Source organism: Hippopotamus amphibius, chromosome 4 (genome assembly GCF_030028045.1).
Source record: "Hippopotamus amphibius kiboko isolate mHipAmp2 chromosome 4, mHipAmp2.hap2, whole genome shotgun sequence".
Taxonomy (NCBI): Eukaryota; Metazoa; Chordata; class Mammalia; order Artiodactyla; family Hippopotamidae; genus Hippopotamus; species Hippopotamus amphibius.
In genome coordinates this window covers 136329918-136348163 of record NC_080189.1, presented here as the reverse complement: position 1 = coordinate 136348163, position 18246 = coordinate 136329918, and the positions used below count along the sequence as shown (strand labels likewise).

General features: G+C 38.9%; 1 protein-coding gene across 1 annotated transcript in view; it reads right to left on the bottom strand.

The window, feature by feature from the left end:
• The window catches only part of LOC130852577 (patched domain-containing protein 3), a 30022-nt gene extending 14932 nt beyond the window's left edge, over positions 1-15090 (bottom strand). The window contains exons 1-2 of the mRNA XM_057733689.1: positions 14071-15090; positions 12880-13001 (exon numbers count right to left, since the gene is read on the bottom strand). Coding sequence (XP_057589672.1) covers positions 12880-13001; positions 14071-15090 — 1142 coding nt within the window. The remainder of the gene's footprint in view (positions 1-12879; positions 13002-14070) is intronic.
• Positions 15091-18246: the final 3156 nt, after the last annotated feature.

Genomic DNA, 18246 nt, shown 5'->3' with positions numbered 1-18246 from the left:
AAAGCTTCCCAGATTTGATAGAAGACATGAAGCTACAAATCCAAAAAGCATAACAAACTCCAAGTAGGCTAAACTCAAAAAGAATCACACCAAGAGACATTATAATCAAACTGTTGAAAGACAAAGACAAAGAGAGAGTCTTAGAAGCAGCAAGAGAGAAGCAACTGATCACATACAAAGGATATTTAATAAGTATAAAAGTTGATTTCTCATCAGAAACCATGGAGGCCAAGGGACAATGGATGATATTTAAAGTGTTAAAAGAAAAAACCTGGGGGACTTCCCTGGTGGCCCAGTGTTAACAAATCCGTCCTGCAATGCAGGGGATGCAGGTTCAATCCCTGATCAGGGAACTAAAATCCCACATGCCACAGGGCAACTAAGCCCACATGCCACAAATACTGAGCCCATGCTCCTCAACTAGAGAAGAGAAAACCCACAAGCCACAACTACAGAGAAGCCTATGCACTGCAGTGAACTGCCTGCATGCAGCAACAAAGACCTTGCATGCTGCAACAAAGACCTGACGCAGCCAAAAATAAAAAATAAATAAATTAAAAAAAAAAAAAGAAAGAAAGGAAAAAGCCCAATCAACTTAAAGATGGTATCCAGAAAAACTGTTCTTCAAAAAGGAAGGGGGCATACAGAGTGAAGTAAGTCAGAAAGAGAAGGACAAATATTGTATGCTAACTCACATATACGGAATCTAAAAATGGTACTGATGAACTCAGTGACAAGAACAAGGACGCAGATACCGAGAATGGACTGGAGAACTCGAGGTATGGGAGGGGGTAGGGGGTGAAGAGGAAACTGAGACGAAGCGAGAGAGTAGCACAGACACATATATACTACCAACTGTAAAACAGATAATCAGTGGGAAGTTGTTGTATAACAAAGGGAGTCCAACTCGAGGATGGAAGATGCCTTAGAGGACTGGGGCGGGGAGGGTGGGGGGGACTTGAGGAGGCGGGGAGTCAAGGAAGGGAGGGAATACGGGGATATGTGTATAAAAACAGATGATTGAACTTGGTGTACCCCCCAAAAAATAATAAATAAATAAATAAATAAAAAAGGAAGGGGGGGATGAATTAGGAGATGGGGATTGACATATATACACTAATATGTATAAAATAGGAAAAAAAATTAAAATAAACTTTAAAATATATACAAAAAAATGAAGGAGAAATTAAGACATTCACAGATAAAGAAGAGCTGAGGGAGTCTGTCATCACTAGGCCTATGAGAAATGCTCAAGGGACTCCTTCAGATTGAAATGAAAGAAACATAAAAAGTAACTCTAAGTCATAAAGAAATACAGATCTCCAGTTAAGGTAAATATATGGGCAAATATAAAAGCAAGTATTATTGTATTTTTTGGTCTGTAACTCTACCTTTTACTTACTACAGAATTGAAAAGACAAATACATGAAAATAATTATAATCCTATGTTATAGTGCATACAATGTATAAGGATGTAATTTGTGACAAAAACATAAGGGAGGGAGGACAGAGATGTATAGAAGCAGTATAGTTGTATGCTTTAGAATTCATTTAATATAGATTATTTTAAATTTAGGATGTTATATGAATCTCCATGGTAACCACAAAGAAAATCTCTAAAAATCACCACAAAGGAAATGAGAAAAGAAACAAAACAGGTCACTAGAAAAATAGAAACTAAAAATAAAAGAAGGCATAAATCAGGAATTCCTTGGTTGCCTAGTGGTTAGGACTCAGCACTTTCACTGCCAGGGCCCAGGTTCAATCCCTGGTCAGGGAACTAAGATCCCACAAGCCGAGTAGCATGGCCCAAAAAAAAAAAAAAAAAAAAAAGGCATACATGGATGAAATGAAGGGCATAAAGGACAATAAGCTATAATATATACAGAATACAAACAGCAAAACACAGAAGTAAATCCTTCCTTGTCAGCAATTATTTTAAATGCAAATAGATTAACCTTTCCAATCAAAAAGCAGACACTGTCAGAATGGATAAAAAAGCATGATTCAACTATATGCTGTCTATAAGAAACTCACTTTAGATCCAAAGGCATGAATAAATTGAAAGTTAGAGAAGTGAAAAAGATACTCCATATGAATAGTAACTAAAAGAGACCAGGGTGGCTATACTGATATCAGACAAAATAGACTTTATTTCAAAAACTATTAAAACAGACTGAAGGACACTGTATATTGATAAAAGGGCCAATTAATTTGGAAGATATAACTACTGTAAACATAAATGAACCATATAACAAAGACCTCAAATATATGAAGCAAATATTAACAGAATAATAGAATTATATAACTCTACAATAATATTTGGAAAATACAATACATCATTTTCAATAATGCATAAAACATCTAGGCAGATAATCTATAAGGAAAATGAAAACAAACATACAAAATACCATAACTTATGAGATATAGTGACACCAGTGCCCAGAGGTAAATTTATAGCTACATTAAAAAAGAGAAAAGATCTCAAACCACTCTATGGATTTAGACACCTTGTGGAACCAGAAAAAGAAGAGAAAACCAAACACAAAGCTAACAGCAGGAAGAAAATAATAAAGATTAGAACAGTAATAAATAAAATTGAGAACAGAAAAACAATAGAGAAGACTAACAAAACCAAAAGTTGGTTATTGACAAAGATGAACAAAATTGACAAACATTTATCTAGAGTGACAAAGGAAAAAAAAAGATACAAATAACTAAATCAGATATGAAAGTGAGGACATTACTACTGAACTTACAGAAATATAAAGGATTATAAGAGGCTACTCTAAACAACTTATGCCAACAAACTGGATAACCTAGATAAAATGCACAAATTCCTAGAAATACACAAAGACCTAAACTGACTCAAGATGAAACAGAAAATCTCAACAGACATGTAACAAGTAAAAGGATTGAATCAGTAATCAAAAACCTCCCAATAAAAAAAGTCCAGGACCAGATGGCTTCACTAGTGAATTTTACCAAACATGTAAAGAAGAATTAATACCAATCCTTTTCAAACCCTTCCAAAAAATTGAAAGGAAGGGAACACTTTCTAACTCATTTGATGAGACCATCATTACATTGATATCAATGCTGGACAAAGATATCACAAGAAAGCTACAGATAATACCTCTTATAAATATAGATACAAAAATCCTCAACAAAATTCTAGCAAGCACAATTCAATAGCATATTAAAAGGATTATACATCATGACCATGTGGAATCTACCCCAGGAATGCAAGAGTGGTTCAACATGGGAAAATCAATGTAATACACCACACTAACAGAACAAAGGATAAAAACCACACGATCATCTCAAAAGACGCAGAAAAAGCATTTGACAAAATATCTTTTTGTGATAAAAACACTCAAAAACAAGGAATGGAAGGAAATTTCTCAAAATTATAAAGGCAAGTACGAAAACTGCACAGCTAACATCATACTCAATGGTGAAAAATGGAAAGCTTTCCATCTAAGATCAGGAACAAGATAAGGATGCCCACTTTCACCAATGACATTCAACATTGCACTGGAAGCGCTAGCCAGAACAATTAGATAAGAAATCTAAATAAAAGGCATTCAAATTGGAAAGGAAGAATTGTAACTATCTCTTTTCACAGATTATATGATCACATATATGAAAAATAAAAAGAATCCACAAGAAAACTATTAAAGTTAGTAAACAAATTCAGTAAAGCTGCAGGATACAAGATCAACACACAGGATTCAGTTGTTTCTATCCATGCACAATAAACAATCCCAAAAAGAACTTAACAAAAGTAACTCCATTTAGTGTTTAAAATAATGAAATACTCAGGAATACATTTAACCAAAGAAGTGAAAGACCTATACACTGAAAACTACAAAACATTGGTGAAAGAAATTTAAAGAGACAGAAGTTAATGGAAAGACATTCTTAGTTCATGGGAAGGAAGACTTAATATTGTCAAAATGACAATCTCACCTAAAGCAATCTACAGATTCAACACAATCTCTATCAAAATTCCAATGTTTTTTTTTTCAGAAGTAGAAATATCAACACTCAAATTCATATGGCATTATTTTGGATATCCAAGGAGCCCTGGATATCCAAAATAACCTTAAAAAGAAAAATAATTGGACAACTGAGATTTCCAGATTTCAAAACTTATAACAAAGCTATAGTAATTAAAGCAGAGTGGTACTAGTATATATGGATACACATATAGACCAAAGGAATAGAACTGAGTGTCTAGAAATAAACCCATACATCTACAGCCCATTGATTTTTGACAAGAATATCAAGTCCAATCAACAGGCAAAGAACAGTCTCTTCATCAAATGGTACCTGGAAATTGGATTTCCACATGTACAAGAATGAAGTTGAACCCCCTACTCCACATCATATACACCTATGAATTAAAAATTGCAATCACCTAAATATCAGAGCTAAAACCATAAAACTCTTGAAGGAAGCACAGGATAAATGTGCATGACCTTGTACTTGTCAATGGATTCATAGATATAACATCAAATGTAGCAAAAATAAAAATAAATAAGCTGAATTTCATCAAAATTAAAACTTTTGTGCATTAAAGGACATTATCGAGAAAGTAAAGTGATAATCTACAGAGTGGGAGAAAATATTTGCAAATCATTTATCTTGATAAGGATTTAATATCCAAAATAAAGTACTCATCAACAACAAGACTCAACAACAAGAGGTCAAACTTCATTAAAAATACGCAAAGGTGGGAATTCCCTGGCAGTCCAGTGGCTAGGACTCTGCACTTTCACTGCTGAGGGCCTGAGTTCATTTCCTAGTTGGGGAACTAAGATCCTGCAAGCTGTGTGGCGCAGCCAAGAAAAAAAAAAGTGGGCAAAGGACTTGAATAAACATTTCTCCAAAGAAGATATACAAATGACCAATAGACACATAAAAAGATACTTAACCTCATTAGTAATTAGGGAAATGCAAATCAAAACCACAATGAGATGTCACTTTGCACCTCCTAGGATGGCTATAATCAACAAAACTGAAAATAACAAGTGTTGGTGAGGATGTGGAGAAATTGGAAAACTTATACATTGTTGATGGGATATAAAATGGTGTAGCTTCTGTGAAAAAAAAGTTTGGTGGTTCTTCAAAAAGCTAACCAGAGAATTATCATGCAACTCACTAATTCCACTCCTAGGTCTATAGTGAAAAGAATTGAAAACAGGGGCTCAAACAGAGGTTTGTACACCAAGATTCACTGCAGCATCACTCACTATAGTCAAAAAGCAGAAATATTCCAAGTGTCTATCAACAGATAAGTAGATAAGCAAAATGTGGTATACACATAAATGGAATATTACTCAGCCATAGAAAGGAACTCACACTACAACATGGATAAACCTTGAAAACATGCTAAGTGAAATAAGCCAGTCACAAAAGGGCAAATACTGTATGATTCTACTTATTTGAAATCTCTAGATTAGGCAAATTCATGGAAACAAAGTAGAGTAAAAACTAACCAAGACTTGGGGGAGACAATGGGGAGTTACTATTTAATGGTTACAGAGTTTCTGTTTGGGGTGATGGAAAATATTTGTAAAGAGATAGTTGTGACGGTTGCACAACAGTGTGAATTTAATTAATGCCACTGAATTGTACACTTAAAAATAGTTTCTAGGGACTTCCCTGGTGGTCCAGTGGTTAAGACTCCATGTTCCCAATGCAGTGGGCCAAGGTTGGATCCCTGGTCAAGGAACTAGATCCCACATGCCTCACTGAGAGCCCACATGCTACAACGAAGATCCAGCACACGGCAACAAAGATCCCACATGCCACAGCTAAGACCCAGCGTGGGCAAATAAATAAATAAATACATTTAAAAAATGATTTTTAAAATGGTAAATTTTATGTTATACATATTATATATATATTACCACAATAAAATATTTTGAAGTTAGAGTTTAAAAAACTAATAATAGACAGCTCTGATGGGCTGATTGTGAGGCCTCTCTCTGCACCAGCAACCCACGAGCAATTGAAACTGGGCTAAGCGCAAAGGAAAGACTTAGTATTTGTTTAACCCAACACCCGGACATTAGTCTGGGGCTTGGACAGTCTTCTATAAGCCCCTCTATCACCGGGACAAGCAACCCCAGAAGTTTGGACAACCAGGAGGAAACAAAGAAACACCATGGAGAGAAAAGATGGCGGCAAAGTAGAGAGACGTGGAGTGCATCCCTCTCCACAGATGCATTGGGAATGCACGGAAGGACGCAGTGATTCCCACAGAGAACCAGCTGAACACCAGCAGACAGCCTCGGACACCAGGGAGGGCTGCGGGGAGCCCGACATAGCCGGTAGGGAGGCATCTACGAGGGCTCAGAGACGGTGAAGCGGCGGAGCTGTGGCAGACGGGAGGGAGTGAGAAACATACGGAGGGTCCGCGGTGCAGCTCAGTGTTCCCGGACCGAGACATCGATCCGCGGCTGAATGGAGGGTCCAGGAGCGGGAGCGTGGGAACTGGAGAGCTGGTTCAGGGTGAGAAACATTGTTGCTGGTAGGGTGACGGACCGAGAGGACAGGAGGGAGGAGGTCCGCGGAGAGGAGTGCCGGTCCCTGAGAGCTGCCCGGCCATGATGGCGGCTGGAGGCTGCAGGCTCCCGGGCGGGGGGGAGGAGCCGCTCAAGTAGCCTCTCCCTCTCTTTTGGCGCCTCTGCAACAGGCAGTGGAGAGACGCCCTGCAGGCCACCTAAGGCACTCAGGGATAACAAGCACCCTCAGGCGCTCGGGCGGGGCTAGATTAAAACCCCTTGCAATGCCAGCAGCAGGGAGGCTGCCCAGAGGAAAAAAAAAAAAAAAACGGCATCAAAAAGAAAAAAAAACCCCGAGAGAGGCCCAACTCTAAGACTTTCTGTTTACGCCTGAGCCACCAGCGCCCTCTGCAACAGGCACCTCCAAGCCTGACTGAAACAACAGTGCGCCACTGCTCACTCACTCCCAGGAGAAGGAGCCACTATTGTACCCTCTCCCTCCCCACACACCGACGCTTACAGACGAACAATAAAGGAACCTCTGCTGGTCACAGAATAACGGAAAAAAAAACCCAAGGCAAGGAGAAGGACACTTACAGCTGAGACGCTAAGGAAACAGAAATAGTAGTATCAGTACCTATTGAACTGGTCCATTCTGGGATCAGTTCTGGATTTTTTTTTTTTTCTTTCTCTTTTTTTTTTTTTTTTCTGATTTATTAAATACGATCTTAGCCCTAAGAGATCTACAAGTTTTATAACATAATTTTTTAATGATATTTTTTATTCTTTTTTTTTGTTTTGCCTTTTTATATATTTCTATATCTAGCTAAGTTTTTGGTAGTACGGACAAAATATCTCTCATACTTTCCTTTCATCCCTATCTTTTATACATTTCTATTCCTTTCTTTTTATTTGCATATTTCCAACCACATTACGCTCTTCTGTTCCCCTTTCTTCCAGCCTTTTTAAGTTTATTTTATCTTAACATACTTATAAGCAACACTATCGGTCTGCTCAGACGCCTTGCTCTATTCTCCAGATGATGCACTGCCTTGGTATTTAATATTAGGCTTTTGTCTTTATCTTAGTTCTTAGTACAGTTGTCTAATTACATTCTGAGAATCTCCACTCTCTCTGGTGGTACTCTAGCTCTTTTCTATATTTGATCCTAGCTTACAAAATCTCCCTGGATTGATGTTTTGTATGTGTAGGGTGTTATTTGTTGTTTGTTTGCTTTTGCTTTTGCCTCTGATTTGTTCTGTTTCAGTTGTCAATTTCTGCTGGGTTTCTCTTTGAATATCTGATAGCACACTGAGGTTCTGTCAGGTCTTTCTAGAGCCTTATGCCCTAACGGATTCAGTATTTGTGTGTCTTATACATGTATGTGTTTCCTAGACTGAATATTCATTTAATCCAATACTTGGACATTAGTCTGAGGCTTGGACAGTCTTCTATAAACACCTCTATTGCCAGGACAAGCAACCCCAAAAGTTTGGACAACCATGAGGAAACAAAGAAACACCATGCAGGCAAAGGAGCAGGAAAAAACCCACAAGACCAAATAAATGAAGAGGAAATAGGATAAATGCCTGAAAAAGAATTTAGAGTCATGATAGTAAAAATGATACAAAATCTCGATAACAAAATAGAGAAAGTACAAGAAACAGTTCATAAGAACTCAGAAAAACAAATAGCAATGGATAACAAAATAACTGAAATTAAAAATACTCTAGATGCTCTAACCAGCAGAATGACTGAGGCAGAAGAACGAATAAGTGAGTTGGAAGATAGAATGGGGGAAATAACTGCCACAGAGCAGGAAAAAGAAAAAAGAATAAAAAGATTAGAAGACAGTCTCAGAGACCTCAGTGATAATCTTAAACGTACCAACATTCGAATTATAGGCATCCCAGAAGAAGAAGAAAACAAGAAAGGGTCTGAGAAAATCTTTGAAGAGGTTCTAGTGGAAAACTTCCCCAACATGGGAAAGGAAATAATTCACCAAGTCCAAGAAGCACAGAGAGTCCCATACAGAATAAACCCAAGGAGAAATACACCAAGACACATATCAATCAAACTAACGACAATTAAACACAAAGAAAAAATATTAAAAGCAGCAAGAGAAAAGCAACAAACAACATATAAGGGAAAACCCATCAGGATAACAGCTGACCTTTCTACAGAAACTCTGCAGGCCAGAAGGGAATGGCAGGATATACTGAAAGTCCTGAAAGAGAGAAACCTACAGCCAAGAATACTCTACCCAGCAAGAATCTCATTCAGATTTGAGGGAGAAATCAAAAGCTTTCCAGACAAGCAAAAGTTAAGGGAATTCAGCACCACCAAACCAGCCTTACAACAAATGCTAAAGGAACTTCTCTAAGTAGGAAACACAAGAAAAGGAAAACACCTACAAATACAAACCCAAAACAATTGAGAAAATGGTAATTGGAACACACATGTCAATAATCACTTTAAATGTAAATGGATTAAATGCTCCAACCAAAAGACACAGACTGGCTGAATGGATACAAAAACAAGACCCTTCTATATGCTGCCTACAAGAAACCCACTTCAGACCAAGGGATACATATAGACTGAAAGGAAAGGGATGGAAAAAGATATTCCATGCAAATGGAAGTCAAAAGAAAGCTGGAGTAGCAATACTTATATCAGACAAATTAGACAAGACACACAAGCTTTAAATGACACATTAGACCCTCTCGACTTAATTGATATTTATAGGACATTCCATCCAAAAACGACAGAATACACTTTCTTCTCAAGTGCACATGGAACATTTTCCAGGATAGATCACATCTTGGGTCACAAATCAAAACTCGGCAAATTCAAGAAAACTGAAATCATATCAAGCATCTTCTCAGACCACAACGCCATGAGACTAGATATCAATTACAGGAAAAAAACTGCAAAAAATACAAACACATGGAGGCTAAACAATTCACTCTTAAACAACCAAGGAATCACTAAAGAAATCAAAGAGGAAATCAAAAAATATCTGGAAACAAACAACAACGAAGACACAACAACCCAAAACCTATGGGACGCAGCAAAAGCAGTTCTAAGAGGGAAGTTTATAGCAATACAGTCCTACCTTAAGAAACAAGAAAAGTATTGAATAAACAACCTAACCCTACACCTAAAACGATTAGAAAAAGAAGAACAAAGAAACCCCAAAGTGAGCAGAAGGAAAGAAATCATAAAGATCAGAGCAGAAATAAATGAAAAAGAAAGGAAAGAAGCAATAGCAAAAATTAATAAAACTAAAAGCTGGTTCTTTGAGAAGATTAACAAAATTGATAAACCATTAGCCAGACTCATCAAGAAAAAAAGGGAGAAGATGCAAATCAACAGAGTTAGAAATGGAAAGGGAGAAGTAACAACGGACACCACAGAAATACAAAACATCATGAGAGACTACTACAAGCAACTATATGCCAATAAATTGGATAACCTGGAAGAAATGGATACATTCTTAGAAAAATACAATCTTCCAAGACTGAACCAGGAAGAAATAGAAACTATGCACAGACCAATCACAAGTACGGAAATTGAGGCAGTGATTAAAAATCTCCCAACACACAAAAGCCCAGGGCCAGATGGATTCACGGGCAAATTCTATCAAACATTTAGAGAAGAGCTAACACCTATCCTTCTCAAACTTGTCCAAAATATTGCAGAAGGAGGAACACTCCCAAACTCATTCTACGAGGCCACCATCACCCTGATACCAAAACCAGGCAAAGATGTCACAAAGAAAGAAAATTACAGACCAATATCACTGATGAATATAGATGCAAAAATCCTCAACAAAATACTAGCTAACAGACTCCAACAGCACATTAAAAAAATCATACACCATGATCAAGTGGGGTTTATCCCTGGGATGCAAGGATTCTTCAATGTACGCAAATCAATCAACGTGATACATCCTACCAACAAATTGAAGCATAAAAACCATATGATCATCTCAATAGATGCAGAAAAAGCTTTTGACAAAGTTCAACATCCATTTATGATAAAAGCTCTCCAGAAAATGGGCATAGAAGGAAATTACCTCAACATAATAAAAGCCATATATGAGAAACCAAAAGCCAACATTGTTCTAAATGGGGAAACACTGAAAGAATTCCCTCTTAGAACAAGAACAAGACAAGGGTGTCCACTCTCACCATTATTATTCAACATAGTTTTCGAAGTTTTAGCCACAGCAATCAGAGAAGAAAAAGAAATAAAAGGAATCCAAACTGGAAAAGAAGAAGTAAAATTGTCACTCTTTGCAGATGACATGATATTATACATAGAAAACCCTAAAGACTCTACCAGAAAACTGCTAGCACTCATTGATGAGTCTAGTAAAGTAGCAGGATACAAAATTAATGCACAGAAATCTCTTGCATTCCTATACACTAACAATGGAAGAGCAGAAAGAGAAATTAAGAAAACTCTCCCATTTACCATTGCAACAAAAAGAATAAAATACCTAGGAATAAACCTGCCTAAGGAGGCAAAAGATCTGTATGCAGAAAACTTTAAGACACTGGTGAAAGAAATCAAAGACGACACAAACAGATGGAGGGACATACCATGTTCCTGGATTGGAAGAATCAACATCGTGAAAATGACTGTACTACCAAAAGCAATTTACAGATTCAATGCAATCCTGATCAAATTACCAATGGCATGTTTCACAGAACTAGAACAAGAAATCTTATGATTTGTATGGAAACTCAAAAGACCCTGAATAGCCAAAGCAATCTTGAGAAGGAAAAATGGAGTTGGTTGAATCAGGCTTCCTGACTTCAAACTATACTACAAGGCCATAGTGATCAAGACAGTATGGTACTGGCACAAAAATAGAAAGGAAGATCAATGGAATAGAATAGAGAACTCAGAGGTAAGCCCAAACACATATGGGCACCTTATCTTTGACAAAGGAGGCACGAATATACAATGGAAAAAAGACAGCCTCTTCAATAAGTGTTGCCGGGAAAATTGGACAGCTACATGTAAAAGAATGAAATTAGAACACTTCCTAACACCATACACAAAAATAAACTCCAAATGGATTAAAGACCTACATGTAAGGCCAGACACTATAAAACTCCGAGAGGAAAACATAAGCAGAACACTCTATGACATCCATCAAAGCAAGATCCCTTTTGTCCCACCTCCTAGAATCATGGAAATAAAATCAAGAATAAACAAATGGGATCTCATGAAACTTAAAAGCTTTTGCACAGTGAAAGAAACCATAAACAAGACAAGAAGGCAACCCTCAGAATGGGAGAAAATACTTGCCAACGAAACAACGGACAAAGGATTAACCTCCAAATTATACAAGCAGCTCATGCAGCTTAATACCAAAAAAGCAAATAACCCAATCCACAAATGGGCAGAAGACCTAAACAGACATTTCTCCAAAGAAGACATACAGATGGCCAACAAACACATGAAAAGATGATCAACATCACTCATCATCAGAGAAATGCAAGTCAAAGCCACAATGAGGTATCACCTCACACCGATCAGAATGGCCATCATCACAAAATCTGGAAACCACAAATGTTGGAGAGGGTGTGGAGAAAAGGGAACTCTCCTGCACTGTTGGTGGGACTGTAAGTTGGTACAGCCACTATGGAAAACAATTTGGAGGTTCCTTAAAAAACTACAAATAGAACTACCATATGATCCAGTAATCCCACTCCTGGGCATATACCCAAAGAAAACCATAATCCCAAAAGAAACTTGTACCATAATGTTTATTGCAGCACTATTTACAATAGCCAGGACATGGGAGCAACCTAAATGCCCATCAACAAATGAATGGATAAAGAAGATGTGGCATATATATACAATGGAATATTACTCAGCTATAAAAAGGGATGAGATGGAGCTATATGTAATGAGGTGGATAGAACTACAATCTGTCATACATAGTGAAGTAAGTCAGAAAGAGAAGGACAAATATTGTATGCTAACTCACATATACGGAATCTAAAAATGGTACTGATGAACTCAGTGACAAGACAAGAACAAGGACGTAGATGCAGAGAATGGACTGGAGAACTCGAGGTTTGGGGGGGTGGGGGGTGAAGGGGAAGCTGATACAAAGTGAGAGAGTAGCATAGACATATATGTACTACCAACTGTAAAATAGCCAGTGGGAAGTTGCTGTATAACAAAGGGAGTTCAACTCGAGGATGGCTGATGCCTTAGAGGACTGGGAGGGGGAGGGTGGGGGGGAGTCAAGGGAGGGAGGGAATTCGGGGATATGTGTATAAATACAGATGATTGAACTTGATGTACCTCAAGAAAAAAAAAACTAATAAAAGTGTTTTACCTGTAGCATGATGTGATCGCAAATAATATGATTAGAAGGTATGCCAGGTGAAACAAGGGGATCACTGTCATAGAAGTTGCCTCAAATTCCAGTTGTCTAGAAAGTGATGTAAAGTAGACCACCTGCCACAAAAAATATACTCAGATAAGTAATTTTAATTCTGATATTGTGTGTGAGTTACAAATATTAAAACACTGCAGCTTATTGATTGAAACATTAAAAGTCAGTAAAAAATCAAGATATATGGATTATGATTTTAGAATAAATAATAAAAGGTAATAAAGATTGCTTCTTTCCACAAATCTCTGGCATGTTTTCCAAAGTTTAAAACTCCTGAATATACAAAATCTGAATCATATAAAACTGTGAAATCATTAATAAGTATAGACATTTTGGCTTTTTCTAAATTTTTATTAGTTTGCTATCTATTACTATTTTAATTGCACAAGTATCATTTCATTAAGGCCTGGGTATTCAAAGGCTTTTTCCAGAAGGTGTCTCACTTGCACCAGTTTTATTCAGAGAATTAGATGTGCCAGTCCAACAATTACTGAACAGCTAACATGTGCCTGGCACTATGATATACTTTACTTTAAAAATGCTAAGCTTTCTTTCTTAATAACACCATGGAACTTTTGCTTAAAGATTTGTTTTTTTTTATTCCAATGAACTCCAAACAAATTTTAGGGGGCTCCCAAAAACAGCAAAGACTTTAACTAAAAGTAAGAATTTCAAAGTAATATGACCAGAAAACCAAACTACACCTGAAGAGCAATGTTTGTACTGAACAGAACAACCTCGAGGATGTAGGATTTGTGTTTTTCACCAGAATGTTACCAAGGATTTAAGATTTGTGGCTTTTTCTTTTTTAGTTCCTAGCTCTCTTTTTTATTTTATTTTAAAAAATTTTTATTGTAGTACAGTTGATTTACAGCCATGTGTTATTTTCAGGTGTACAGCAAAGTGAATCGATTATACTTATACATATATCCACTCTTTTTAAAATTCTTTTGTGGCACTCTTCAGTGTGCTCTTTTAAGAGAGTTGGGTTAAGGACAAAATACAGCAGAACACACCCAGCTTCAAGTCAAGGGCTCGATCATACTCAGGGAGTGCTGCTGCTACGGTCCTCAGAACAAGTCTTATCCCTCCCACCTTCTAGCCTCCCTATAAACCCCAGCCGCTAGGTACCTGGATCTTCTTCAAGGCCAGACTCTTTTCAAGGTTGCCAACCTGGCTCAGGAAATGGTTCAGCCACGTCTTGCTTCGTTTGTTGTCCTCTCCTTCACCGGTCTTCAGGTAGTACTGCAGCCGCATGGCTTTGGCCTTCAGGAGTAACTGGCTCAGTCCCATACTCTCGCCTACAACAGTTCCTCCAAGGATGTTGGCCAGGTAGACGACTTGACCGGCTAGGCTGTAGATGGGGAAGGTGATGTTTTTCAGGTTGAGGTCACTGTTCGTTTTCCAGGCGAACAAGAGTGGGTTGGAGGGTACACAGTAGCCCTGATTCTTGGAGCACACCTCATTGTAGAGGATCTGGGTTCCGTTTTCCTGTGTCACAGACAAAGCCTGCACCGCGTCGTCCACTTTACTAATTTCTGATAAGATTTCTCGTTCCAGCAGCGAGTTGGTGTTAGAGACCACTAGGATGGAAGCATAATTGACCTCGGTGCTCTTCCTGGAAATGGAGAAGACATTAGAGTCGTTAGCGGTGAAATATCCCTGCACGAAGCGTCGCTCAGCCTTGGCGGGGCTCCCTATGGGGGTGTACTGCTCCTCGAGGTCTTCTTCTTCATCCTTGGGCAGGTAAATCAGGCCAGTGCCTAGAGCGGCCGTTAAAACCATGGGCAGCAGCAGGAAGATCCAGGGGTGCGAGCCCACCTCCCACCCCAGCCGCCGGAAGGCCCGGGAGAGCGGCGCCTCCAGGCAGTCGGTGTGGCAGCGGGGCCTCTGGGGCACTTGATTCTCAGACTCCGACGCCGGCAGAGGCTGCGCCTCCAGTCCCGGATCCCACACCGAGAGCGGCTCCGGCTCTGGCTTCGCGGCCGGGAGGGGCTCCGAGCCCGGCCCTGCGGGCGGCTGCGACCGGCTCTCGGCGTCCGGCCATGGCCCAGCCTCCGGCCCCTCCGACCTCGACCTCGACCCCGGCTCCTGCTCCGCCTCCGGCCAGGGCTCCGCCTCCGGCGCAACCGTAGAGGGATTAAGGCTCATGTCCGGGAAGAGGAGGCAACGTTCTCAGATGGGACAGCCCGTTAGAAAGGAGCTGCGGGACCCAGCACCCATCTCCACCACCCGACGGTTTCCTGGAGAAATTCTAAGAGAGTCTGTTTTAGCCCAGGCTTGCTCGCGCCCGGCTGCTGGAGCTTCGTTGGCGGGCTCGTGGTATCTAAGCAGTCCCAAATTTGTCCCTGCGCCCATCCTCTCAGGATTCAGTTAATACAAGAAACACTTCTTAAAGGCGAATGAAATGCGTGCCCGTCCTACACGATTCGCAATTTATGGGGAGAATTTGGCTTCTTTACGGCGCGTGCACACACACACGCACACACAGACACACGCACACAAATGGCACAGATATTTCATGTGTCCTAAGTGGCAGCTTTTACCTTTGGGCGGATCATCCAGAAGCATGGTTCTCAGGTAAGGCTTTGGTGAACCTTGTACACTTAATTTAGTTATTTTTATTCTTTACACACATAACATTCTCCTTGTAAAAAGTTAGAAATAAATGCATAGAATGAAAAGTGAAAAAAAAAAGAAAGAACCCCAAAACCCAACCCTAAAACTTCCTTCTGTCTCATTCCTCTTCTTAAGGGAAGTGTTAAAAAGTGGGTGTTTAGCCTTACAAACCGTTTTCTTTGCATTTGCAGGCATGTCAAAATATATGCAGGTATATCTTTGTCATAAATATTATCGCACTGTGTATGCAGATTACATTATTCACTAAATATGTCAAAGGATCTTAACATGTGACTGCATGTAGATTTATCTTATTCTTTTGAATTGCTTTGTAATTTTCCACTGTGTGGGTGAAACATAAATTAATTAGCCATAACCCTATTGATAGATCTGTGGGTTGTTTACAATGATTTGCTGACATGAACAGTGCTAAGTGAATGAATGTCTTTTACTTTGAGCACAAGAACTATATTTGTGAGATGTTAGTTTAGAAAGGGATTTACTGGGCCAAAGGATATCCCATTTTAAATTTCAGAGTTATTGATAAAATCCCTAGAAGCTGTATCGATTTACACCCTCGTAAGCAGGGTATGCAGTTTTGTTTTGCCACAGCCTATCCCAGAATGTCATTAAAGTGCTTGATTTGTGCCATTGGTATCTTTTTTAAAATTAATTAATTAATTTTTTGGCTGAGGTGGGTCTTCGTTGCTGCCGGTGGGTTTTCCTCTAGTTGCCACGAGCGGGGGCTACTCTTTGTTGTGCTGCCCGGGCTTCTCATTGCAGTGGCTTGTCTTGCTGTGGAGCACGAGCTCTAGGTGCATGGGCTTCAGTGATTGAAGCATGTGGGCTCAACAGTTGTGGCTCACGGGCTCTAAAGCGCAGGCTCAGTAGTTGTGGCACACGGGCTTAGTTGCTCCACGGCACGTGGGATCTGTCCGGACCAGGGATCGAACCTGTGTCCCCTGCATTGGCAGATGGATTCTTAACCACTGCACCACCAAGGAAGCCCTGTGTCATTGGTATCTTGTTTGGATTTTACTTTTTTAATTTGTTTCTTAGACTCACCATATTTCCTTTTTGGGTGAACTATCAATTTATATCTTTTCCTGATTTCCCTTTTGGACTGTTGGAATTTTTTTCCTGGTTATGGAAACCATTCATATACTAACGAAATGATCACTTCTTGAGTCATAAGTCTCCCCACCCCCCTACTCCCCCATCCCCATTTTGCTGATTGCCATGCCTTATGTTTGTAGTTGAAATAACTAATTTTTAAAATGAGTTCTGGATTTGTTTCATAATAGACAGCCATTTCCCTTTCAGTGATTATAATCTACATTAAAAATTTTGCACTTATTCCGTTTTATTGTTGAAGTATAGTTGACTTACAATTTTGTGTTAGTTTCTGGTGTACAGTAAAGTGATTCAGTTATACATATAAATACATATTCTTTGTCATATTCTTTTCCATAATGGTTTATTACAAGATATTGAATACAGTCAATATCCAGTAGGATCTTTTTGTATGTAGTATCTATTTTATATGTAGTAGTTTGTATCTGCTAATCCCAAACTTCTAATTTACCCCTCTCACCCCCTTTACCCTTTGGTAACCATAAGTTTGTTTTCTATGTCTGTTTCGTAAGTAAGTTCATTTGTGTCACGTTTTAGATTCCATATATAAGTGATATCATATGGTATTTGTCTTTCTCTTTCTCACTTAACTTCACTTAGTATGATAATCTCTAGGTTCATCCATGTTGCTGCAAATGACATTATTTCATTCTTTTTTATAGCTGAATAGTATTCCATTGTATATATGTACCACATCTTTTTTTATCCATTCATCTGTCGATGGACATTTAGGTTGCTTCCATGCCTTGGCTATTGTAAATAGTGCTCCTATGAACATTAGGGTGCCTATGTCTTTTTGAATTAGAGTTTTCTCTGGATATATGCCCAGGAGTGGAATTGCTGGATCATAATAGTAGTTCTATTTTTAGTTTTTTAAGGAACCTCCATACTGTTTTCCGTAGTGACTGCACCAATTTACATTCATGCCAAGTATAGGAGGATTGCCTTTTCTCCACACCTTCTCCAGCACTTATTACTTGTAGACTCTTTATTAATGGCTAATGGTGTGAGGTGGTACCTCACTGTAGTTTTGATTTGCATTTCTCTAATAATTAGCAATGTTGAGCATCTTTTCATGTGCGTATGGGCCATCTGTGTATCTTCTTTGAGAAATATTTATTAGGTCTTCTGCCCATTTTTTGCTTGGGTTGTTTGTTTTTTTGTTATCGAGTTGTATGAGCCGTTTTGGGGGAGAGAACATGGCCGGGACATTGATCCCCACTAGGCCCCAGAGGGTACAGACTTCAGAAGGACAAATAAGATGTTCTGTTCAAGAATCTGCTGAGGATGATTCTGAAGGTGAAAAGGATGTTGGGACCTTAAAGGAAAGTGCCCATGAGACACGAGTTCCAGGATCTGCATAAATTCTGCTTACATAGAACTAGACAGAATCCACACTCAGTCCAGGAACGCATGGTCTACCTGGGCAATGGAAATTAAGAGGCTTTGGATCTTTTTCAAGGCATTATGACATCCTAAAGTAAGACTTTGAGGCTAGTATGCCAGGGTTCAAATCCCAGCTCTACCTCTTATTACCTGTGTGATTTGGGGCAA